Source organism: Sphaeramia orbicularis, chromosome 17, assembly GCF_902148855.1.
Source record: "Sphaeramia orbicularis chromosome 17, fSphaOr1.1, whole genome shotgun sequence".
Lineage (NCBI taxonomy): Eukaryota > Metazoa > Chordata > Actinopteri > Kurtiformes > Apogonidae > Sphaeramia > Sphaeramia orbicularis.
In genome coordinates, this window is record NC_043973.1 from 46,130,628 (window position 1) to 46,158,590 (window position 27,963).

The 27,963-nt window shown below is 34.4% G+C and overlaps 1 protein-coding gene across 1 annotated transcript in view; it reads left to right on the forward strand.

Annotated features, from left to right (window-relative positions):
* The window catches only part of LOC115437420 (pappalysin-2-like), an 85,130-nt gene that overhangs the window by 23,382 nt on the left and 33,785 nt on the right, over positions 1-27,963 (forward strand). The window contains exons 4-9 of the mRNA XM_030160645.1: positions 1,242-1,377; positions 2,857-3,031; positions 5,378-5,443; positions 10,026-10,122; positions 13,704-13,881; positions 24,492-24,705. Coding sequence (XP_030016505.1) covers positions 1,242-1,377; positions 2,857-3,031; positions 5,378-5,443; positions 10,026-10,122; positions 13,704-13,881; positions 24,492-24,705 — 866 coding nt within the window. The remainder of the gene's footprint in view (positions 1-1,241; positions 1,378-2,856; positions 3,032-5,377; positions 5,444-10,025; positions 10,123-13,703; positions 13,882-24,491; positions 24,706-27,963) is intronic.

Below are 27,963 nucleotides of genomic sequence, written 5' to 3' on the forward strand. Positions count from 1 at the left end.
TTGACTGGAAGTGCAGTGCCACGCTGCATGATGTTACAAACAGGAACGCACATTTACTAACTTCAGTCCTGAGATATTGGTATTAACTCTTTCGGTGCCAGACAGTTAAGGGGCTAATAAGCCTTAAAAGTGCCACAGAATTTGGCCGTTTTTCAGTATTTCGCGTCGTTTTTATAATATTTGAAGAATCCTGCAGGAAACCGCTCAGTAACATCCGACCAATTGCTGATTAGATTCAAAACGCACCGGACGCAGCCGATTCATTATTGATCGTAAATTGCATAATTTATTCGGTCGCGTGACCTCAAATTCCCGTCTGATTGGTCTCAAAAGGGGGACACAGAAAGAACGTCATCGAAATGTGAGAAAGAAATGGGGGTGGATGGTTTGTTTGTACACAAATATGGCGTGTTCTCCAAAGCCGATCTGATCGGCCCGTGGCACTTTAACGGTTGTATTCGTAAAGCCAATTTAATCGGCCCGTGGCATTGAAAGAGTTAATTTGACCCGTCGTTCCCCACGGGTCAACTCGTTAGTCTATATTGTAGTACTGGAAGGTTTCAGAGTGTCTGTGTGTGTGTATCTGCACAGTTCTGAGAAATGTAGACGTTTTTAACTGTCCAATTTGGTTCCTACAGCTGAGGAACAGTCCCATCTCTACATTAAATATCTCGGTAAGTTGATCGGACCAATATTTTGGGAGATATTAGTCATTTTTGAATACAATAGCCTTACAATCACGTAACTTGGTTGACCAGAAGTGCAGTACCACGCTGCATGATGGGAAATGAAGTTAAAAACAGGAATGACACATTTACTAACTTCAGTCCCTAGACATCGGTATTAATATGACCCGTGATTCCTCTCGGGTCCAGACACTAGTGTATAATATAATGCTAATAGTAGCTAATAGTCTGTCTCTAAAATGGAGGTTTTGCAGGACAATGTATCGGCAGGGTGTAATATTTAGAAGGATTTAGGAGGGTGTATTTATTTATTCATTTTTCGTATTTACAGTATCCTTTTATCTCTAGCCACTTCCAAGCTCCAGCTGTTAGAAATCTTAACATCATAATTGAATTTGTCTTGAAAAAAATTCCGGTGCCTAAAGGGTTAATATAAAAAAACTACCACCAAAAACAGACCTCCAGTATTCCACCGACCTCCGAAATGAACAAAACGTAAAAAAAGATCACGATAAAATGTTTCTTACGGGGGCTGATCCTTCTTAACTGATGCAGGTGGGATTCGCCCATCCTGGGGTGGCGGCCTCGGTGATGGTCTACCTGGCCTCAGATGGATCCTGGTCTGGGGAACAGTGTCGGAGAACCGCCACCATCCTGCTGTCGGACACCACCGGGAAGAACCACTCATTAGGTACGAAAGTGGGATGGAACTAAATGAGGGAAGTTATCTCTTTAAATACTTTCAAAGTCATTTTAAAAGAATGAGAATAGCATAAATGTGGATGTGGGTGTTTTTATAACCGACCGAATTTGGGTTCTGCTTTGAAATGCTTTTACGGAACATTGTTGATTCTACTTTTAATACCTTTTCAATTATTGATGGTGTTTATTCATGTTTCTAGTGTTGATGCATGGATGAAATTTCTACTTTCTGTACACAGAAGGACAATGCAAAAGAGATCTTTAATGTTTTTCCTAGTTAAATAAACGTTATTAATGATAATATTAATAACAACGATGATGATGATTAACAGCAAAAAAAAAAGAACAAAATAATCAGAAAAATTATCAAAAATGAACAAAATAATCAACAAAATGTACAAATTCATCACAGAAGAAATAAAATAGTCAGCAAATTGAATAAAAATCAACACAATAATAAACAAATGCAACGAAAACATGAACAAAAATGAATGTTTTAGTGTGTTTTCAGTATGTTATAGTATGTTTTTAGTATGTTTTAGAACATTTTTTGTATGTTTAAGTGTGTTTTTTGTATGTTTTAGAATGTTTTCAGTATGTTTTAGTATGTTTTTAGTGTGCTTTAGTATGTTTTAGTGTGTTTTTAGTTTGTTTTTAGTATGTTTTAGTATGTTTTATTTTTTTAGTATGTTTTTAGCGTGTTTTTGTATGTTTTTAGTATGTTTTTAGTATGCTTTAGTATGTTTTTAGTGTGTTTTTTTGTATGTTTTAGTATGTTTTTTGGTGTGTTTTAGTATGCTTTTAGTATGTTTTCGATATGTTTTAGTACATTTTATTGTGTTTTAGTATGTTTTCAAAATGCTTTAGTATGTTTTAGTGTATTTTAGTATGTTTTTAGTATGTTTTAGTATGTTTTCAGTACATTTTAGTATGTTTTTAGTATATTTTAGTATGTTTCAGTATGTTTTTAGTATGTTTTAGTATGTTTTTAATGTGTTTTAGTATGTTTTTAGTATGTTTAGTATGTCTTTAGTGTGTTTTAGTATCTTTGTAATGTCTTTTAGTATGTTTTAGTCTGTTTTTAGTGTATTTTAATGTGTTTTAGTGTGTTTTTAGTATATTTTAATATGTTTTAGTATGTTTTTAGTATGTTTAGTATGGTTTTAGTGTGTTTTAGTATGTTTTTAATGTGTTTTAGTATGTTTTAGTATGTTTTTAGTATATTTCAACATGTTTTAGTAGGTTTTTAGTATGTTTAGTAGGTTTTTAGTGTGTTTTTAGTATGTTTTAGTAGGTTTTTAGTAGGTTTTATAGTATGGTGTTTTATATATGGTTTTAGCACCGAGTTTAACTTGGTGTTTAATAACGGTCAATAAAATAATAAATCCTAACAGTTCCTCAAAGGGTTCAGTGTGTATTGATGCGTTTCCGCCTCTCTCTGATTGGTCGACCTCTTCCATATCCTCAGGGACACATGACCTGTCGTGTCATCGGAACCCGTTGGTGGTCAACGTGACCCATGACCTCTCTCGCCCCTTCTTCCTCACCTCCTCCGTCATCCTCTTGTTCTCGTCTTCCTCGATGGCGGTGGGAGGCGTGGCCCTGAGGACCTCCTGCCACTTCAGCACCTTCGCCCTGACCGGGTGCGCATCAGAGGGTGGGCTTTCCCACAGCTACCTAATTAACACACACATATGCATGCCGCACACACACACACACACACACACACACACATATCGCATTCAACTGCTGATCCATGCTACAGTTTGGGGACCGCGTCCTCATTTAGCTAAAGCTAACACTGAGCTGTTTCCATGACCATAAAAATCCAATAACTATAGACCAGTGGTTCTTAACCTTGTTGGAGGTACTGAACCCCACCAGTTTCATATGCGCATTCACTGAACCCTTCTTTATTAAAAAATAAAACATGATTTTTTTTTAAATTCAAGACACAGGTATATGTTTTACTGGTGCACAAAATGAACCGTGCATTAACATCACTGTGTTCAAAGAACAAAACCAATACAGTGCATGAACTCACAACAGATTACACACCTTTTCACAAAGACATGACCTTTTTTAATACTACCACACTGTAATGGTTTTAATTTTTAACCTAACCAAATTCCCTGCAGCACAGATTGGCCAGGCAATGTAGCATGATCACCTGCAGCCAGTGATGGCCAAGTGGGGCGTGTCATCACGAATCATATGTAAGCCGTCAGGTCAACCCGGTTGTCGTTTCATCTCGCTCCGAACTTTCCGAACCACGCAATTTTGACATAAAAAAAAAAAGATAATTGCATGTAGTGTATCAAAAAAAAGTTCTCGTTATACTCCTTCAGTATTTTTGTGATCATTGTTTTATTACGGCACTAGCTCGGCTTTAGCGTAAAACAATTTCTCCATCCGCGACGGTGCGTCTGTCATCACATGATTGTAACTGACCAGTACGGTGACCGAAAAATGTAAACAAACGCTACACATGGCTGCCTCCGTGGTTAACAGGAAGTAGCAAAAGTCATAACAATCATGTGGAAAATACTCAAATAATTCATCGTCAGACGAGTGGAAGAGATTATAAACACTTCCGGATGTGTTGTAGTGCTATAAGCAACAACAATACACCGCGTATATTGGATGTTAATCAGAGAAAGAGTCTCCAAAGCCGTTTGTTTACATACACGGACCTTGCCCGACACACACATCCGACAAATGAGTCGAGTGTGTGTCTTGACCTCCGCCGAACCCCTGAGACTGACTCACCGAACCCCTAGGGTTCGATCGAACCCAGGTTAAGAACCACTGGATTAGACTGACCAAATGTCCTCTTTTTACGTCCTGTGGTTTTTATAAATTAGACAAAAAGTACATACACACAGGAGCTTTTATGACACATCTACTGCTAGAATAAAAAAAATAATACAATAATAATAATTAAATGAAATAATTAGATAATAATGCTAAAAATAAAATGGTCACCCTAAATAAGTAGAAGTAATCAGGTAATTTTAGTAATCGGTTTGGATGCGTTTATATGCACTTACGATCATCAAAACATTAAATTTAGGTGCTTCACTGCTAACAAAACAGAAAATGTCATAATATAACTTTGATATTTTATAAATATGACAATAAATGCTTTTATTTCATCTTTAGGGTTAGTTTGTTTGAAATTATCATCTAAAACATACATTTTGTGAGACTTTTATCATTGTAAATTTTTATTTTCTGAAATATTTGTCACGTTCTGACCATAAATAATCACTCTAAATCATTAGTAACCATCTGGAAATTCGCCTTAAAACGTATTTGTGACCTTTTTTATGATAATACGACAACTGACATGAACATTTTTCTCATCTTTTTTAAAGTTGTTTTAAAAGTGGACAGTCGTACAGCAGGACTTCGTTAAGACAAACATTCAGACTTAGTATTTGTGTGTTTTGTCGAATGCACGTTCAAATAAAGTACCATCTGAATGGCTTAATCAGAAATTCCAATCAGTTCAGTTTCTTTTCCTTTCATATTCTGTTTTTTTTAAATTTTTTTTTTATGTTTGTTGTTTTTCAGTTTGGGCTTTGGTTTGAGTTTCTTTTCAGTCTTTTTCATGAGTATGTAAATTGTTTTATTTTTATTTTATTTTGAGGGATTTAGTAGTTTTAGTCCAGTCTTATTTAGTTTCAGGGTTTTGTTTTTGGAAATGATTGATTTCTAGGAGCTGAAAATACTGGGAAAAGAATGTATAATGTCAACAGTGATTATGCAAAATGAATATCTATTAAAGATCTTAAATTGTGCGTTTCATTTTGCTGTCATTGTGTTCTTCACCATGAAAACCAGAAACAGCAGATTGGACCACAGTTCTATTCTTCTCCTTTGAGCTGCATTGTTCAGTGTCGGTTTCATTTAGCGTTAGCGCTGACTCTTTGCTTCTCTTTAACTCTAGTAACCGTCCTCTGCTCCTTGTTTCATCTCTATTACAGTTGCTTGCGACAGCCGTGTCAGATGGACAACTGCAGCCCTCCTCAGTTAGACCACGCCTCCGTCAGGTAAGAACGAAAACGACACCCAACGACCTCAGAGCTGATATACGCGATGTGGACAAAAGTATTGGGACGCGTTGAATTCAGGTGTTTCTTTTCTAACAAAACAATAATAACAAATGTCATACTATAGTTTTATATTGGGATAAATATCATTACATTGGTTAGTTTGGTTGAAATTGTTATCTTTGTTTCTAAAATGCCTCAGAGATGGTTTTGACTTAATGTCTCTCAACATTAATTTTTTTTTTATTTTTTTTTATCCATGACTGCGATTTTAAATATTGTACCTATAAATTTCTCAAATATTTTTCATGCTCTGACAGTAAACACACTGGAAAAAATCGAAATCTAACCAAGTGTATTTTTCTCATTTCTAGTCCAAATATCTCATCACACTTAAAATAAGACATAATCACCTAAAGAGGAACTTTTCAGTGAGATATAAGAACTTATTTTCAGACAATAGATCTTGAAAATCTTTTTTCAAGAAATCTTACAAAGATAATTTTCACGTGTTCCATTGGTAGTTTTTTGTTTGTTTGTTTGTTTTTTTTTTGCTTAATTCAAGATTTTTTTGCTTGAATTAAGCAAAAAAAAAAAAAAAAGAAATCTTGAATTAAGAAAAAAAAAAAAAAATCAATTAAGAAAAATTTCTTGAATTAAGCAAAAAATTCCTCAATTAAGCAAAAAAAAAAAATAAATCTTGAATTAAGTAAAAATAAAAATCTTGAATTAAGTAAAAAAAAAATCTTGAATTAAGCAAAAAAAAAATCTTGAATGAAGCAATAAAATTCTTGAATCGAGCAAAAAAAAAATCTCGACTCAAGCAAAAAAATCTCGAATTAAGCAAAAGAATCTTGAATTTAGCAAAAAAAAAAAAAAAAATCTTGAATTAAGCAAAAAAAAAATCTACCAGTGGAACAAGAGAAAATTGTCTTGGTAAGATTTCTTGAAATAAGATTTTAGGGAATATATTCTAGGGAAATATTGATGTTTATAAACTACATGGACAAAAGTATTGGGACACATCATGTCTACAGCTGTAAGATGTCCTGTTCCTGATGATTTGAGATAGAAACATCAATATATAGACCCAGTGCTACTTTTGTGTCAGTTTCCAAATCAATTTTTCTCTATTTAACCTCTCTTAAATGATTCATCATAATATTATTTTCTGTATTTTACATTTTGCACTTGGATTTGAGATAAAAACATCAATATTTCCTTAAAGTTTAATGGTGAGATGTGAAGAAAGTAGATGGTTATTTACAGTCAGAGCATGAAAATATTTTAGAAATTTAGAGGAAAAACATTTAAAATCATAGTCATGCACTGGAAAAAATCTAAATCTTACCAAGTCTATTTTTCTCATTTCTAGTCCAAATATCTCATCACACTTAAAATAAGACATAATTACCTAAAGAGTAACTTTTCAGTGAGAAATAAGAACTGATTTTTATCAACAGATCTGGAAAATCTTATTTCAAAAAATCTTACCACTTGTTCCATGGGCAGATTTTTTTTGCTTAATTCAAGCAAAAATATCTTGTATTATTATTTCTTTTTGTTTTGTTTTTAGAGAAGCATTTTTACTGTGTGGACAAAAAAACCCGAACAAATTCAATGTTGAGAGCAATGAAGTAAAAACCATCTCTGAGGCATTTTAGAAGCAAAGATAACAATTTAAACCAAAGTAACCAATGCAATATTTATCCCAATATAAAACTATATTATGACATTTGTTCTTATTATTTTGTCAGAAAAGAAACACTTGAATTCAATGTGTCCACATACTTTGTCCATATACTTTAGAAACATCAATATTTCTTTAAAGTTTAATGGGAGATTTTTCTTCCTCAGTGAGATGTGAAGAAAGTAAATGGTTAGTTGTCGCACAAAATTATCATTTACAGTCAGAGCATGAAAAATATGTTAGAAATTTAGAGGAAGAACATTTAAAATCATAGTCATGGTTAAAAAAAAACCCAAAAAACAAAATCAATGTTGAGAAAAATTAAGTCAAAACCATCTCTGAGGCATTTTAGAAGCAAAGAAAACAATTTCAACCAAACTAACCAATGTAATGATATTTATCCCAATATAAAACTATATTATGACATTTGTTATTATTATTTTGTTAGAAAATAAACACCTGAATCCAGTGGCGGCTGCTCGTCTTTCAGACAGGGGAAGCTCATTGTTGGCTTACATCAAAAAAAAAAAAAAAAAAATTGTCAAGTTATTTATTAATAATAATAATAATAATAATAATAGTAATAGTAATAATAATAATAATAATAATAATAATAATAATAATAATAATAATAATAATAATAATAATAAACTTTATTTGTATAGCACCTTTCATACAGAAATTGTAGCCCAAAGTGCTTCACATTGATTGAAAAAATACAATATTAAAATACATTAAGATTTGATTAGAAATACAATAAAATAAAAATAAACATAAAAACAGCGCACATTATGCATAGAATTTTTGAAGTGCAAGAAATAAGATGAAATTTGAGAGAAATACAATAAAATAAAAATAAAAGCAGCACACATTAAAATATTTGATTATACATAGAATTTTTGAAGTGCAAGAAATAAGATGAAATTTGAAATACAATAAAATAAAAATAAAACAGAAATACAATAAAAATAAAATAAAAATAAAAAACCGCACATTCCTGGTTCCTGAATTGTGACCCCATTTTTATCTCCTTTCAAAGGCTAATGAGAATAAAAAATGTTTTTAATTTGGTTTTAAATATATTCAGTGAACTGCCTTCTCTAATGTCTTTTGGAATTGTATTCCATAACTTTGGTGCATAGTTAGTAAAGGCTGCGTCCCCCATTTTCTTTGTAATATTTCTGGGAGTCGCTAGTAACCCTGCGTTTGATGACCTCAGTGTTCTAGTTTGTACATAATCGATCAGTGAGTTTGCAATGTAACTTGGTCCGGTTCCATTTAGAGCTTTATACGTGAGGAGGAGTATCTTAAAATCAATTCTGTCGGTTACCAGTAGCCAGTGCAGGGAAACCAACACTGGAGTAATGTGCTCTCTATTTAAACATACATTCGGCCCTCCGTTCCTTTTTAAGAAAAAGCTCAGTGACCTTATCGTACCAAGTAGGCGTCTTTTCCAGGGACTGGACCAGTGTCCTCTCTGCTCAGATTGCCTTGGCCCAGTGTGTTGTGGGTGTAAGACTTCAGCCTTTTTAAACAGATGCTCCTTTCACTGCGACCTAGCCGACAGTATGATTGATTTAACTATCTACAAAACGATATTAAACTCGAGCAAGAAATGATTAAATAATGGAACTGAAACAAGAAAACACTGAAATTATGTTAAATTGAAAGAAGTCCAATGAGTGTGTTTTATTTACAGTGCAAGAAATGAACAAGTCATTTCGTAGTGGTTTCTCTCTGATTTCACAGCAGAATGTGCGACGGTATTATGTTTATGTTTATGTTTACGCATTTGGCAGACGCTTTTTTCCAAAGCGACTTACAGGGGAAAACCAATTAAATCACTCAATCAATCAAATTTTATTTATATAGCGCCAGATCACAAAAAAGTTATCTCTTGACATTTTATATATAGAGTTGGTCCAAACCAGACTCTAAGTCAATTCTACAGAAACCCAACAGAATCCTCCTGGAGCAAACACTTGTGACTGGTGACAGTGGAAGGAAAAACTTCCCTTTAACAGCAGAAACCTGGAGCAGACCCAGACTCCTGGAGGATGGACGACTGCCAGGACCAGCTGGGGTTAAAGAGAGAGAGTAGAGAAGGGGAAAAAGAGTGAGCGATAGAGATAGAGACTGGGGGAGAGGGGGAGAAGGGGGGAGTAGGGGGAGACACATGGAGGCGGTTGAGGATAAGTGAGTGGTGATGATGAGGGCAGGGAAGAGGCCGGACCACCGCAGCAGGTCCAGAGATAATCGTGAAAGAATCTGTGGTTGTCCTGGTATTAAACTGAACTGTGTCAGTGAAGGAGCAGATCTGAAACTAGCTGTCAATCAAACGGGATTCAACCTTTCGACTGATCCTCCAATCAGCATGTGCGATTCTGGCGTCCCGCCCGGCCGAGCTCCACCCCCGCCCGGCCGAGCTCCACCCACAGCTCCATTCACCCCCAGAGACGCCCGGCGTCCGGGGGCGGGACAACATCGTGGCATTTATCCACTTACCGTCCAGTTTAGAGGCAATGAAAAAAACTGTTCCACTCAGTCCCATTGAAGCCCAGAGACGCCTGCAGTCTACGGACAAATGCACTGAGCAGAGATGGAGGAGAAAACAGAGACACGGGAATGGAGGAGAAGTGAACAACATCGAGTCCGTTGGTTTGTGATAAAGCTGATTCTGAACAAACTCGTCTGTGAGATGAACATGTTCTAACACATTTATAGTCAATGAAATGTCAACACAACCGAACAGATTTAACCATTTAATTTTCGTAATTTTAGGGGAAGCCGGGCTTCCACTGCAGTCTATGAGAAATCGCCACTGCCTGAATCCAACGTGTCCACATACTTTTGTCCATGTGGTGTATGTCTTATATGAGTGTGTGTCTGCAGGTGTACAGGAGGAGGGGAGGCGTCTCGCTGCTCGGTCAGATGTCACCGTGGTTTCAGTGTGACCGTCCTGAGCGGCAGAGGAAGTCCACCACACCAGGTACACAGACGCCGTTTCCACTCATCCACGGAACTGAAAACACAGTCTGTTTAGTGTCCGAATTCTGATTCTGCAGGAACATACTCCAGCATTTGTGACATTTTTTCCCCTCCATTGTGGTTGCATCCTCTGCAGACTCATTTACATCTTTTTCCCGAAAAAGAAAATATGGGAAACCAAGAGAATTTCATATCTAATGAGCCAAGTTTGACAGATGACAGTATGTGTCAAAGACGAAGCCCAAAAAAAAACATGAGAATGTCTGAGGTTGAAGGGTTCATGAGCAGTTACAGTGGGGACTGAAATCACAATATTTATTTTAGTTTAATTTATGAAATCCGCTCACATTTATTTACAGTTGAATAAAAAACTATTATATGTGGCTGTCTAACAAATGCTAAAGTAATCGGATTTTTAACCCATAAAGACCCAGTGTTGCTTTTGTGGCAGTTCCCATATGAATTTTTTTTCTCTGTATTTAACCTTTCTGAAGTAATTTATCACCATTTATTGTAATATTCTCCTCTTCGATTTTCTTTTTTGGGTGAAAGTCTGTTATTTTCCTATATTTAATTCATTGATCATGTAGATGTTCATAAAAGCTCAGATTAAAGTTGAGGGTTATTATATTAGAAACAGAGAAAACTGAAGAAAAACTGACTCTTTCAGAAAAAAATGAATAACTGAACATATAAACAAGTGTCTCCATCCATTGTCATTTATTAAAACTCCATGGGTTTTACTGCTGAATCAATGTTGTAGAAGATGACGGTGTTTCCACGGTAACTATGGAGCCTCTGAACATCCAAATGGGTCATATCTGATGACCATGAAAAGATGAAAAACTGTATTTTACACCAATTATTTACAAGAATTCAGGGTGTGATTTGTTGGGGGTGGGTGGGAGGGATCAACCCCCCCCCCCCCCCCCCCCCTCTGGTTTTTACATCCCTGTTTGGGTCTTCATGGGTTAATATTAATGTGAATACAGGACATACAATAGCTATGGTGCACATTAGTGACATTAGGCATAATTAGCATAATACATACTTGTCTCTACTAGTACTTTTAGTATATGATTATTAAACTATATATATACATATTGCACAAAATATAACATAACAGGATACTTATTACTACTACTACTACTTTGCCACTTGTTTCTATGAGTACTTTCCAGTGCGCAATTGCATTTTTTTTGGTTTTCATTACAGTTTTTTTTTTTTATATATATATATATTTTTTGTAGTTCTGTTATTGTATTGCTTTTTTGTGGTATTTCTTGCGTGTATGCTCAGTGTTTGTGCTGCTTTTGGAACTGCAATTTCCTATGTGTTCGGCCCAAAGGATCAATAAAGTTGAATCTAATCTAATTTAATGTAAATTTATCGAATGTAATCTAATGTAATCCAATGTAATCTTGTCTAATCTAATGTAATCAAAACTAATGTAATGTAATCTAATGTAATCTAATCAATGTGATCTAATGTAATGTAATCTAATATAATGTAATGTAAACTAATCTAATTTAATCTAATCTAATGTAAATTTATCAAAAGTGATGTAATGTAATCTTATCTAATCTAATGTTATACAGTGTAATCTAATCTAATCTAATCTAATCTAATCTAATCTAATATAATGTAATATAAAGTAATGTAAACTAATCTAATCCAATCCAATCTAATCTAATCTAATCTAATCTAATCTAATGTAATCTAATCAAAACTAATGTAATGTAATATAATGTAATCTAATGTAATGTAAACTAATCTAATCTAATCAAAACTAATGTAATGTAATCTATCCATCCATCCATTCTCTTCCGCTTATCCGGGGCCGGGTCGCGGGGGTAACAGTCTAAGCAGGGATGCCCAGACTTCCCTCTCCCCAGACACCTCCTCCAGCTCTTCCGGGGGGATCCCGAGGCGTTCCCAGGCCAGCCGAGAGACATAGTCTCTCCAACGTGTCCTGGGTCTTCCCCGAGGTCTCCTCCCGGTGGGACATGCCCGGAACACCTCCCCAGGGAGGCGTCCAGGAGGCATCCGAAACAGATGCCCGAGCCACCTCAGCTGGCCCCTCTCGACGCGGAGGAGCAGCGGCTCTACTCCGAGCTCCTCCCTGGTGACTGAGCTCCTCACCCTATCCCTAAGGGTGCGCCCAGCCACCCGACGGAGGAAACTCATTTCGACCGCTTGTATCCGGGATCTTGTCCTTTCGGTCATGACCCAAAGCTCATGACCATAGGTGAGGGTAGGAACGTAGATTGACCGGTAAATCGAGAGCTTCGCCTCTCGGCTCAGCTCCTTCTTTACCACAACCGACCGGTACAGCGACTGCATCACTGCAGACGCTGCACCAATCCGTCTGTCAATCTCACGCTCCATCCTTCCCTCACTCGTGAACAAGACCCCGAGATACTTAAACTCCTCCACTTGGGGCAAAGACTCCCCACCGACCCGGAGAGGGCAAACCACCTTTTTCCGGTCGAGAACCATGGCCTCGGATTTGGAGGTGCTGATCCTCATCCCGCTCGCTTCACACTCGGCTGCAAACCGCCCCAGTGCACGCTGAAGGTCCAGGTTCGATGAGGCCAACAGGACAACATCATCTGCAAAAAGCAGAGATGAAATCCTGTGGTCCCCAAACCGGACCCCCTCCGGCCCTTGGCTGCGCCTAGAAATTCTGTCCATAAAAATTATGAACAGAACCGGTGACAAAGGTAATGTAATCTAATGTAATCTAATGTAATGTAATGTAAACTAATCTAATCCAATCTAATCTAATCTAATCTAATCAAAACTAATGTAATGTAATCTAATGTAATCTAAAGTAATGTAAACTAATCTAATCTAATCCAATCTAATCTAATCTAATCTAATCAAAACTAATGTAATGTAATCTAATGTAATGTAATGTAAACTAATCTAATCCAATCTAATCTAATCTAATCAAAACTAATGTAATGTAATCTAATGTAATATAAAGTAATGTAAACTAATCTAATCCAATCAAATTTAATCCAATCTAATCTAATCTAATCTAATCAAAATGAATGTAATGTAATCTAATGTAATATAAAGTAATGTAAACTAATCTAATCCAATCAAATTTAATGTAATCTAATCTAATCTAATCTAATCTAATAATAATTAAACACATTTCCAATCCCAGGTACGTAGATTATTTCACTGATGCTGTTACTGATCATTTCCTCCAAACAATAACAAAACAAAAATGAGTCAAAAACCAGTCGGATGTCATTAAATTAATAAACTGTTACAGAAACAGGACTTTGAAATCGATCCATGAACATCAGCGATTGTAGAAAACCAGCAAACACACTTCAGACAGACTGTTGAACAGCACTTTGGTATAAAAACAGTGGAATGTTTATATTATATTGCGGCTAATTCGCTACAACAGTCTACGGGGGGTTAAAAACTGCTCCTATATTTCCGGCTCTTCCATATTTACATGGTTCGTTTCTGCTGTGGTTCTATCAGTAGAATCCTCTAAAATGAGCTTTTCCTGTTCCTCCTTCTTGCCTCTTACGTGTTTTCTTTGACTCGTACTTCCAGAGGGAGACCAAACTGGAGTGTTTCCACGGATCCTGGGATCGGATCGTCAGCTGTCAGCCCGTGGACTGCGGTCCACCAGACCAGTCTCACGTCTACCACGCCATCTTCAGCTGCCCCTGGGGAACCACCTTTGGTAAACAGTGTACCTTTACCTGTGGATCACCAGCCATTCTCCAGGGTAAGACCCTCTGCTCAGTCTGATAGAAGAAACATTTGGGTTTACGCATGAACAGATGCAGTGTTGGGGAAGCTACTTTGCGAGTGTAGCTTCTAAAACTACAGTAGTTCATCATGGCAGGATACTTCAAACTACATTTTTACTCCTGGAGAAGTGGAGTTTGAAAAAGTATGGCTAGAAAAAGTGCTTTTAGCAACCACTTTTTATTTTCAGCGTTAAACTGTGAATGTACAGGGTGGGGAAGCAAAATTTACAATGAACATTTAGTTGTTTTTTCTCAGCAGGCACTACGTCAACTGTTTTGAAACCAAACATATATTGATGTCATAATCATACCTAACACTATTATCTATTATTTTTTATAGTTAATTTTATTATTGCTATTTTTTCCCCTATTCTTATTCATTTTTCGTGTGTTGTGTTTTTTTAGGGAGATGAACAGAATAAGAATTTCATTGCATAGTATAACTACAGTCTACTCTCGTTATACCGCCAACTTCCGTTCACAGCCAAATTGGCGGTATAGCGAAAATGGTGTTACATCGGGTTGCGTCCATAATGTGCATGTCTTTACTATATGATGTCTATGCTGCCTCCGTTAACCCGTTCTAATTGCGTTTCTAAATAAATCTTGATTCTGTTATGTTGTAAGGGATCATTTAAAGTGGGGAAACATTTTAAACATTATTATACCGTGTCGGGAAATGACACCCCATCATCTTGAGGCTTTGGCTTAATCCCACGTCCTCTTCCCGACATCCTGACCTACTGAGTGTTCTGCGATAAATGAACGGTGGCCGTTCCGTAGACCTACTCGTAGCTTGTCGCGATCAGCGTCTGGCGCGTTTGTTTCAGTGCATTGTTAAAATTTATGTGTACTCGATGGCAATCACGCTGGCGGTATAACGGTCGGGAAATCAATGGTATAAGTGTTGTTTGTGCATGGAACTGGGCTGGCGGATGGCGATAGGCGGAAATGGCGGTAGCTAATGGAATAATGCATTGGGGATGTTTGTGCAATGGTTTTGGTCGGCGGTGAGCGAAAATGGCGGTATAACGGCGGGCAGTTTAATGAGAGGCATCTGTATAACTAATCTCATCCTCTCGTGTATTTGTATGGAATGACAATAAAGTCCCTTAAATCTTTAGCAAACAGTTCATTAGAAAAGTTGCGAATGGATCCAGTTACTTTTAAGAGCATCACTATCTGTAAATGCAGTTTGTAAATGTGGTTTTTGCCATTTTTAACACACTGAAGGTGAATATTTAAGTCAGAGGTGTTAACCCTTTCATGCACAGTGGTCACTACAGTGGACAGCTCGTCTACAGCTGTTCTCTTGTATATTCATGGATTTTGTTGTTCTTTTTGTTGTTGTTGTTTTGTTTTTTTTTACACATATCTTTATTAAAGTTTTAAGACACTACATATCTTTTCTGACATGAATTGGTAACATTATGTAGATCTCTCCTGAGCATAAACCCTCAGAATCACAAGCCCTCCCCATAGTTTTCACACAATTTATCAGTAAATACATGTTTCTGTGCGTCAAAAATTAAACGTGTGGTGTCCAGCTAATGGACATTTTTGCAACTTCATGAAAAATAGGTTCATAAGATTTTTTTTTTTTTTCATTATTATTTTTTGTATGTTTTTATTTATTTATTTATTTATTTATTTATTTTTGATTTATTTTTCAGAAGAAAATTTTCAATTGCATTGTTTTTTTCATGCCTAAAGAGAAATAAAAACACTCAGGAAAAAAATTTTGATTAAGGTTCTCATAATTGGTGCAATGAAAGGGTTAAACATGTGGCCCTTGGGCCAAAAATGGGCCGCCTAAGAGTCTAATCCAGTGGTTCTTAACCTGGGTTCGATCGAACCCTAAGGGTTCGGTGAGTCAGTCTCAGGGGTTCGGCGGAGGTCAAGACACACACTCGACTCATTAGTCGGGTGTGTGTGTCAGGCTAGGTCCAATATACGCGGTGTATTGTTGTTGCTTATAGCACTACAACACATCCGGAAGTGTTTATAATCTCTTCCACTCGTCTGACGATGAATTATTTGAGTATTTTCCACATCGTTGTTATGACTTTTGCTACTTCCTGTTAACCACGGAGGCAGCCATGTGTAGCGTTTGTTTACATTTTTCAGTCACCGCACTGGTCAGTTACAATCATGTGACGACCGACGCACCGTCACAGATGGAGAAATTGTATTACGCTAAAGCCGAGCTAGTGCCGTAATAAAACAACGATCACAAAAATACTGAAGGAGTATAACGAGAAGGTTTTTTTTTTTTGATACATTACATGCAGTTATCTTTTTTTTTGTCAAAATTGCGTGGTTCGGAAAGTTCGGAGCGAGATGAAACGAAAACCGGGTTGACCTGACGGCCCTCACATACATACACACAACAGCAGAAGTCACACTGATTTGCAGTAAATAGTCATTATTATTGTAGCCTGATGGAAATTAGGTGATGGGTGTGTGTTAAAATGTTAAAAATGATAAATAGCATAAATACAATAAGTTCATTATTGGAATACATAAGGTTAAAAATTAAAACCATTTCAGTGTGGTAGTATTAAAAAAGGTCATGTCTTTGTGAAAAGGTGTGTAATTTGTTGTGAGTTCATGCACTGTATTGGTTTTGTTCTTTGAACACAGTGATGTTAATGCACAGTTCATTTTGTGCACCAGTAAAACATATACCTGTGTCTTGAATTTGAAAAAAATCATATTGTATTTTTAATAAAGAAGGGTTCGGTGAATGCGCATATGAAACTGGTGGGGTTCAGTACCTCCAACAAGGTTAAGAACCACTGGTCTAATCCCACTGGATGAATTTGTAAAATGCAAAAATTACACTGAAGATATTACAACTCATTTTAGTTCAGGGGCCACATACAGAATAATGTGATCTCAAGTGAAATAATAGCATAATAAATAACGCCAACTCTTGGTTTGATGTGAAAAAAGTAAAATTACATTACTTTTTTCACATTACTCACATTTACAAACTATCCTTTTGCAAAAAATGTGAATAACCTGAACAAATCGGAACAAACTGAAATATCCTAAGAGAAGTAAATGCAATTTTATGCTGTAATGCACATGTGTAAACGATAAACCGAGGCATAATATTGTTAAAATTTTACTTACTTTTCTGAAGAAATTTCGAGTTGTTCATGGTTTTTTATATTATTTAAATTTTTTAAAGGTTAGTTTGTAAATGTAAACCCTTTTATACTGTAATTTTACATTTTCATGAAACATCATTCACTCTAAAACATAGAGAAAAGTTTGGATTTGTCATTATTTATAGGTTATTTTATAAGCCTCAAGGCAGATTTCTATTACCCGGCAACACATGATGGTGAAATCTGATTGGACAAACGCTCTAACATACACATACAGACACAAATGGAAACACTGACCAAGTGGAAAGATACCAAATAAAGAAAATAGACTATTAGGAATAATTTTATACATCTTCATGGAACAAATATAAAAATGTAACATATAAATGTAGGTCTGTGATGTGATTCTTTAGCAGAGAAGGCCTTCCTAGACCCAATGGACCACCGCTGGTTAAACATAGCAGGTCATATATTTCAGCTACACAACACCACCTGCTATAAAACACAAAAAAAAAAGAAGATAAAATCCAGTCAGAGCTGCTGCAGGAACACGGCAGCTCAACATCTGTAGACATAAACAACTCATTCTGTCCTAATAAAAACCCAACAATTCTTATTTTTGTCAGATTACACACTAGTCAAAACATCATTCTGGATATAATGTTCCATTTCTGCAATTAAATCCTCCTAAATCCGTCTAAATATTACACCCTGGACCTTTAAATTACGAGCAGATATATCGTCCTGCAAAGCCTCTGTTTTAGAGACAGACGATTAGGTTTTGATTGCAGTGTTTCACTTTGGCATAGATGTTTATCTCCAAATGTTCTGTCTTCTTTGGCTTCTATTTGCAGCTTTTACACAATGAGCCAAAGTCCAAAGCGTGTTTAATGAAAACATTGTAAAATTTGGATTATTGAACAATGATAAATCACAAAAAGAGTAACTGTATTAACCCTTAAAAACCCAAAACAGACACTGGAAACCAAATTCGACTACTGATCCACTAATCCTATCAATCCATGTAAATAATTGGTGTAAAATGCAGTTTCTCGGCTTTATAATAATAATCAGATATGACCCGTTTGGACGTTCAGAAGCTTCGTAGTTACCATGGAGACACAGTCATCTTCTACAACATTGACTCACCGGTAAAACCCATGGAGTCGGATCAATGACAGTGGATGGAGATGCTTCGTTTATGTTCAGTTAATGATGTATTTTGCTGAAAAAAGCCTCTTTTTCTTCAGTTTTTCATTTCATAACCTTTAAATTTACTGAGGTTTTATGAACATCTACATGCAAATACCTGATTTTCCCTGAAAAATGAACAATTCACACCATAACATGATAATAAATGGTGATAAATTACTTAGGAAAGATTTTGGAAGTCATATCTGATGACCCGTTTGGACGTTCAGAGGCTCCGTAGTTACCGTAGAAACACCGTCATCTTCTACAACATTGATTCACCAGTAAAACCCATGGATTTGGATCAATGACAGTGGATGGAGGTGCTTGTTTTAAGTCACTTTTTTCCTCATTTTTTTCTTTGATTAGACCTAATAACCTCTGTATTTAATCTGAGCTTTTACGAACATGTACATGGTCAGTAAATTCAATTTGGGGAAATACATGATTTTCAGTAAAAAAACAAAATGCAGAGGATAATATTATAATAAAAGAGGAAACACTGTCATCTTCTGTCATATTGATTCACCAGTTAAAACCACAGCTGCAGTGGATGGAGATGCATGTTTTTACATTCAATTATTGAAATCTTGGCTGAAAAAGTCACTTTTTCGTCAGTTTTCTCAGTTTTGATGTAAGAACCCTCAACTTTGATCTGAGATTTTATGAACATCAACATGATCAGTGAATTAAATAGAGGAAAATACAGTATTTTCACTGAAAAACCCAAAATTCAGAGGATAATATTATAATAAAAGTGGAAACATTGTCTTTTTTCTGCAACATTGATTCGCCTGTTAAAACCCATGGAGTATTAATACATGACAATGGATGGAGATGCATGTTTTTACATTCAGCTATTGAAATCTTTGCTGAAAAAGTCACTTTTTTGTCAGTTTTCTCAGTTTTGATGTAAGAACCCTCAACTTTAATCTGAGCTTTTATGAGCATCTACATGATCAGTAAATTAAATATAGGAAAATATAGTATTTTTACTGAAGAAAAACCAAAATTCATAGGATAATATTATACTAAAAGTGGAAACACTGTCTTTTTCTGCAACATTGATTCACCTGTTAAAACCCTTGGAGTATTAATACATGACAGTGGATGGAGATGCATGTTTTTACATTCAGTTATGGATATACTGTTTTTACTGAAAAACTCACTTTTTCTTCAGTTTTCTGTTTTTTGATAAAACAACCCTCAACTTTAATGTGAGCTTTTATGAACATCTACACGATTACTCAATTATATTATGGAAAACACCTGATTTTCATTGAAAAAATACAAAATACAGAGGATAATATTATAATAAAAGTGTAAAAACACTGTCTTTTTCTGCAACATTGATTCACCGGTAAAACCCATGGAGTATTAATATATGACAGTGGATGGAGATGCATGTTTTTGCATTCAGTTATTGAAATCTTTGCTGAAAAAGTCACTTTTTCTTCAGTTTTCTCAGTTTCTAATATAATAACCCACAACTTTAATTTGAGCTTTTATGAACATCTACATGATCAGTGAATTAAATATAAGAAAATACAGTATTTTTACTGAAAAAAAAAACAAAATTCATAGGAAAATATTATAAGAAAAGTGGAAACACCGTCTTTTTCTGCAACATTGATTCACCGGTAAAACCCATGGAGTGTGGATGGATATGCATGATTTCAGTTATTGAAATATTTGCTGAGAAACTCACTTTTTCTTCAGTTTTCTGTTTTTTGATAAAACAACCCTCAACTTTAATGTGAGCTTTTATGAACATCTACACGATTACTCAATTATATTATGGAAAACACCTGATTTTCATTGAAAAAATACAAAATACAGAGGATAATATTATAATAAAAGTGTAAAAACACTGTCTTTTTCTGCAACATTGATTCACCGGTAAAACCCATGGAGTATTAATATATGACAGTGGATGGAGATGCATGTTTTTGCATTCAGTTATTGAAATCTTTGCTGAAAAAGTCACTTTTTCTTCAGTTTTCTCAGTTTCTAATATAATAACCCACAACTTTAATTTGAGCTTTTATGAACATCTACATGATCAGTGAATTAAATATAAGAAAATACAGTATTTTTACTGAAAAAAAAAAACAAAATTCATAGGAAAATATTATAAGAAAAGTGGAAACACCGTCTTTTTCTGCAACATTGATTCACCGGTAAAACCCATGGAGTGTGGATGGATATGCATGATTTCAGTTATTGAAATATTTGCTGAGAAACTCACTTTTTCTTCAGTTTTCTGTTTTTTGATAAAACAACCCTCAACTTTAATGTGAGCTTTTATGAACATCTACACGATTACTCAATTATATTATGGAAAACACCTGATTTTCATTGAAAAAACACAAAATACAGAGGATAATATTATAATAAAAGTGTAAAAACACTGTCATTTTCTGCAACATTGATTCACCGGTAAAACCCATGGAGTGTGGATGGATATGCATGATTTCAGTTATTTAAATATTTGCTGAAAAACTCACTTTTTCTTCAGTTTTCTGTTTTTTGATAAAACAACCCTCAACTTTAATGTGAGCTTTTATGAACATCTACACGATTACTCAATTATATTATGGAAAATACCTGATTTTCATTGAAAAAATACAAAATACAGAGGGTAATATTAGAATAAATCATGATAAATCATTAAAGAAAGGTTAAATTGAGAGAAAAATTCATTTAGGAACTACCACAAAAGTAACACTGGGCCTCTATGGGTTAAAACGAGTATTCCCAATCTGTAAAATACAAACTAATCTATAATAGAAGACTGTATTAACAACAATCTTCAAACAGGAAGCTTTGCAGATGAGGAGTGGAATGTGTTCAAGAACCAAAAACCAGCCCGGTTGCCTCCGACTTAAGCATTTAGGAATTTGATTTGTGGCTTTTGGTTCAGTGAAATATGTTTGAAGGCCATCATGCATCACTCAGCAGCGAAAGAACAGCGGAACACGTCGAGTGCACTCTGTTACAGCTGCAGTGGGTTCTGATAATCACATTCACACAATGTTTTTACCAGCGTATAAAAAAATGGGTGCCATGTTCAAGATTCGTTACATTTTATAGACCTATTAAACATTGTGAAAGGTTTGGTGTGTTACGATGCTCCACACATGCCGACGCTCATGCTTCATGTGAGGCCGTACAGGCATAGAAAATATTAGCTTTGGGCAACGTCGAAGCCATAGTCTCCGTCTCCTCATAACTTCACCAGACAGAGCCGTGAAACAAAAGCAGAATGTTTTCCGGGACAGAAATGAATCCATGATGTTGACCTAGTTGTGCTGTGGTGGAACTTTATAGTGAAGAATATAAACTCATATACATGTAACTTTTAACCCATAAACACCCAAAACATCCACAGATCTAAATGTTTCATGAATGTTTATCCACTAATCCAGGGGTTCACTAACTTTTTACAGTGGAGTACCCTCTGAAATACACTTTTTTTTGTTGTTTTTTTTTTAAATATATAGTTGTTTTTGTTTCTTTGTTTCATATTTTTATTGATGTGTACACAAAAAAATTAAAGGTACATACCAATACCATGGCACACTGATGTCAATATTAACCAGGTTTGTAAACACCATTACTTGTAGATTCGCATATTTTTTGAGGAACAAATAACAATGAAACCCGACAAACAATACAATGAAAAGAATACGAAGACATAGTCTGAATAAAATAATTAAACTGGTCACATAAACATAAGAAAATAAATAAATAAATAAATAAATAAAAAAAAAAATAAAAAAAAAAAAAAATAATAATAATAGATAAATACATAAATAAATAAAAACATGATAATAATGATAAAAAATAAAAGGGGGGGGATTACATTGTCTAGAAAAAAATCCATAAATGGTTGCCATTTATTGTAGAATTTGTTCAAGTTCCCCCGTTTTAAATATCTAATTTTAAATATATAGTTATTCATTTTTTCATTTTTACAAAACAAAAAAACATAAACATTAAACCGCCCCACCCCCCCCCCTGTACATCAGTCAATTTACAGCAACACAGTCCTGACAACAGTAAGTTAATATGCAAAATATATTGTTTTTTGTTTTTTTTTAATTAAAAAAAAATAGTTCCTGTGCCAAAGATGACTGTTTATATTTCAAAACTTTATAAACAAACATATATTTAACTGTAATATATTATAAGGAATTTTTTTGTGCAAAATATAACCTGAAAAGTGCCCTCTTTCATTGATAGGACAAATACAATAATTGGTCATTAATTAATAAATGAACCTTCCATCATGAAAAAAATGTTACTTAATTTAGTCAAATAAACTCATTTTGAATAATATAAAACAGAAATGTTCTTAAAATGTTACCAAAGTTTAACCTATAAATACCCAGTGCAACTTTTGTGGCAGTTCCCAAATGAATTTTTCTCTCTGTTTAGCTTTTATGAACTGATTTGTCACCATTTGTTATAAAATTATCTTCAGAATTGTCTTCTACATGGAAAAAAAAAAAAGTCACAGAAAATTACAGTTATAATAAAGGGAAAACAATGAAGGAGATTGGACTTGTGTTATTATTTTACAGGTTAGTTATTGAATTGTTATTCAATTAATGCTATTGAATTGAATTCGTAAAGGAAATGTTTATTTTTTCCTCAGTTTTGTGCATAAGAAAACCCTAATAACTAAAGAAGTCACAGTTATGAAAATGTTGACTTAACAGCATTTTGTCACAGTGGTGTAAAAGAATTATTTCCAAAGCTGTACATTCAGTGCAAGCGGTTTGTAATCACCAGCATTTTGATTATTAACAAATTTGTCATTTATCTGTATTTAATTACATAACACCCTTACATTTACAGGTAAAGCACAGAGCATTTTCTCTGATGCATCCGATCCCCTGTTGCCATGAAAAAGATGTGAAATAGAAAAATAAATCCCAATTTCCTGTTTGTGTCACAGTCGTTATATTGTAAAAACACTAATAAACACAGCTGCACCTTCAGAAAAGACAGACATCTCAGACAGAACTGCACAGAGCAGAAAGAGGAGAGAGCAGGGAAACCGGAGTTACTTGTTTTTATATCGTTCGTCCATTTCATGCTTTGTAATGTTGGTATCGACTGGTTGGAGATACAAACTGACGCAGAAAAATGAGTTGAAAATAGAAAAAAACCATGGAGAAGGCGGGATCTGTTCAGTAACCACACCCCCCCCCACAAAGACAAACGGTCTTAAGCGATGACTGAGGAGTTTATGTAAGGTTTTTAAGGACACTTTGACATACTTTTCCTTTAGTGTCCAGCCAGGGTCAAAGTGCAATATATATTTATGTGTACTTTTTCTTGGTTGGTTGACATGCTTGTTTTTATTCTGTATATATATATTTATACTTTTCTTTTAAACTGTTTTGCATTACGCACCACTAGAGAATTGTTTCTTTTAATTTCGTTGTACATATGTATAATAACAATAAAGGCATTCTGTTCTATTCTATTCTATTCTGTTCCGTTCCGTTCTGTTCCGATCTATTCTATTCTATTCTATTCTGATCTATTCTGTTCTATTCTATTCTATTCTATTCTATTCTATTCTATTCTATTCTATTCTATTCTATTCTGATCTATTCTGTTCTATTCTATTCTATTCTATTCTGTTCCGTTCCGATCTATTCTATTCTATTCTGATCTATTCTGTTCTGTTCCGTTCCGTTCCGTTCCCTTCTATTCTATTCTATTCTGTTCTGTTCCGTTCCGTTCCCTTCTATTCTGTTCCGTTCCGTTCCGTTCCGTTCCATTCCATTCCATTCTATTCTGTTCTATTCTATTCTATTCTATTCTATTCTATTCTGTTCCGTTCCATTCTATTCTATTCTATTCTATTCTATTCTATTCTATTCTATTCTATTCTATTCTATTCTGTTCCGTTCCATTCTATTCTGTTCTATTCTATTCTATTCTATTCTATTCTATTCTATTCTATTCTATTCTGTTCCGTTCCATTCTATTCTATTCTATTCTATTCTATTCTGGTCTATTCTATTCTATTCTATTCCGTTCCATTCTATTCTGTTCTATTCTATTCTATTCTATTCTATTCTATTCTATTCTGGTCTATTCTATTCTATTCTATTCTATTCTGGTCTATTCTATTCTGTTCCGTTCTGTTCCGTTCCATTCTATTCTATTCTATTCTATTCTATTCTGTTCTATTCTTTACCTAGTCCCTCCCCAGTCCTAACCATGACACTGTTCTCCTATTTCCCATGATCCTCTAGGTGACAGTGACAGGCTGGTGTGTTTGGAGGACGGCCTGTGGTCTTTCCCTGAGGCCTACTGTAAGATCGAGTGTCCAGAGGCTTCAGGCGTAAACAACGCCAAGCTCCTGACGGCGGACTGCCTGGCCACGGGGCACGACGTCGGCTCCGTCTGCCGGTACAAATGCGACCCGGGCTACTACGTGATCGGGAGCCTCAAAAAGAAGACACCGAGGTAAGCGCTTGGAGACGGCTGTTGACAGAAAAGAAGGCTAACTGTGCCAGAATTTCCTCTCCGTATGTAATGGAGGAAGTTCCTTCTTTTCCTTGATTTTACAAGACTCCCATTAAGCCCTGCTCAATAAAATTAGGATCTTTGATTTAGATATTTTATGCAACATCATAAAAATGCATCACATGTACACCACCGATACCTGGAGGGCAAGCATTTAAATATTGAGGGCCGCAGTTAAAAAAAAAAACCACCGTTTTCATCCATCGTCTGCAAAACCATATTGGGAGTTTTGGAGCAAACGTACATTAGAGTGTAATAAAAATCGTAGAGCAGCAAACGGGGCCTAGTCGATGCCCTGCCAGTTGGACTCATTAGGCAACTGCTCATTACTGAACACAGTCAGTTCACATGTTGTTAATGAGATGACGGTTTTCTATTAAGAGGAGACACAGCCTCTGGGATGGAGTTATGTCCATGAATAAGATTGTCCTGTGTTGTCTTTAACCCTTAAAGACCCAAACAGCCAACGGCGGCCAAAAGCATCGACTGACCTACACTGTTTAATACCTGTTGAACCAATAATCCTATCAGTACATGTCAATAAGTGGTGTAAAATACAGTTTTTGCTGGCGTTGGTTTGTCTGTCTGTCTGTGTGCAAGATAACTCAAAAAGTTTTGGTGGTGATCTTTGGTGGAGAGCGCAGACCTCTACCAAGGCAGATTAATAACCCCCCCCCCCCGTCACCACCAAAATTTAATCGTTTGTTCCTTGTGCCAGTATGAACATTTCTTGACATTTTCATCCAAATCCGTCCATAACTTTTTGAGTTATCTTGCACACGGTCAGACAAACAGACAAACCAATGCCAGCAAAAACATAACCTCCTTGGCTGAGGTAGTCAGGGTAGAACATGGGCTACAGTATAAGAAAGACAGAGAATATACCACAAGTTAAAAGAAATGTATGACTTCGGGATAGGAATTATCAATAAACAAATAAGTTTAAATAAGTAAATAAATATTGATCAAAACACCAAGAAAAATGTAAATAAATAGAGATCAAAACAAGGAAAATGTAAATAAGTAGAGATCAAAACAAGAAAAATGTAAATAGAGATCAAAACAAGAAAAATATAAATAAGTAGAGATCAAAACAAGAAAAATGTACATAAATATTGATCAAAACAAGGAAAAATGTAAATAAATAGAGATCAAAACAAGGAAAAATGTAAATAAATAGAGATCAAAACAAGGAAAAATGTAAATAAATAGAGATCAAAACAAGAAAAATATAAATAAATATTGATCAAAACAAGGAAATTTTTAAATAAATAGACATCAAAACAAGGAAAAATTTAAATAAATAGAGATCAAAACAAGGAAAAATGTAAATAAGTAGAGATCAAAACAAGAAAAATGTAAATAGAGATCAAAACAAGAAAAATATAAATAAGTAGAGATCAAAACAAGAAAAATGTACATAAATATTGATCAAAACAAGGAAAAATGTAAATAAATAGAGATCAAAACAAGAAAAATGTAAATAGAGATCAAAACAAGAAAAATATAAATAAGTAGAGATCAAAACAAGAAAAATGTACATAAATATTGATCAAAACAAGGAAAAATGTAAATAAATAGAGATCAAAACAAGGAAAAATGTAAATAAATAGAGATCAAAACAAGGAAAAATGTAAATAAATAGAGATCAAAACAAGAAAAATATAAATAAATATTGATCAAAACAAGGAAATTTTTAAATAAATAGACATCAAAACAAGGAAAAATTTAAATAAATAGAGATCAAAACAAGGAAAAATGTAAATAAGTTGAGATCAAAACAAGAAAAATGTAAATAGAGATCAAAACAAGAAAAATATAAATAAGTAGAGATCAAAACAAGAAAAATGTACATAAATATTGATCAAAACAAGGAAAAATGTAAATAAATAGAGATCAAAACAAGGAAAAATGTAAATAAATAGAGATCAAAACAAGAAAAATATAAATAAATATTGATCAAAACAAGGAAATTTTTAAATAAATAGAAATCAAAACAAGAAAAATGTAAATAAATATAGATCAAAACAAGAAAAACTTAAATAAATATAGATCAAAACAAGGACATTTTTAAATAAATAGATATCAAAACAAGAAAAATGTAAATAAATAGAGATCAAAACAAGAAAAATGTAAATAAATAGAGATCAAAACAAGGAAATTGTAAATAGAGATTAAAACAAGTGAAATGTAAATAAATAGAAATCAAAACAACAAATACGATTCAGACAAAAACAGAATAAAAAGAAAAACAAGAATATTTAGTAGTATTACAGTATTTGTGTATTTAACTCATAAAAACCCCATCCTCCATCACTGACCTACACTGTTTAATACCTGTTGATCCACTAATCCTATCAATACATGTACATAATTGGTGTAAAATGCAGTTTTTCCATCGTTTTTTATTACCTGTATATATCTTTACATGTTGTCCATATTTCTTATCTGTAGGAAAGAGTTAGCTTATGTATATTTTAGAAGAATTTGTCAAGTTAAGTCAGTTTATTTTAATAAGCACAGTTAAAAACAACAGATGTTGCACCAAAGTTTTTTACAGACAAAGGCAGTGATAACATTTAAAAAATCAGGGTAGAACATGGGCTACAACATAAGAAAGACAGAGAATATAACACAAGTTAAAAGAAATTTACGACTCGGAGATAAGAATTATCAGTAAACACATACGTTAAAATAAGTAAATAATTAGAGATCAAAAACACAAGAAAAATTGAAATAGAGATCAAAACAACAAATACGACAACGATGATTCACCAGTAAAACCCATGGAGTTGGATCAATGACAGTGGATGGATACACTGGGTTTATGCTCAGTTAATTAGAGATTTGTTGAAAAATTAACTTTCTCTTCCGTTTTCTCCATTTCTCATATAATAACCCTGAACTTTAATCTGAGCTTTTATGAACATCTACATGATCAGTGAATTAAATATGAGAAAATACCTGATTTTCCCTGAAAAAAAATAAAATACAGAAGATAATATTAGAATAAATGGTGATAAATCACTTAGGAAAGGATAAATAGAGAGAAAAATTAAGTAAAGAACTGGCACCAAAGTAGCTCTGGGTCTTTATGGGTTAAAAAATGATGTATCAAATATGTGAAAAGCTTCTCCGTCATGTACGATAAGGCCATTAAAAATATACTACATATATGTATAGAAAAAAGTCACTTTT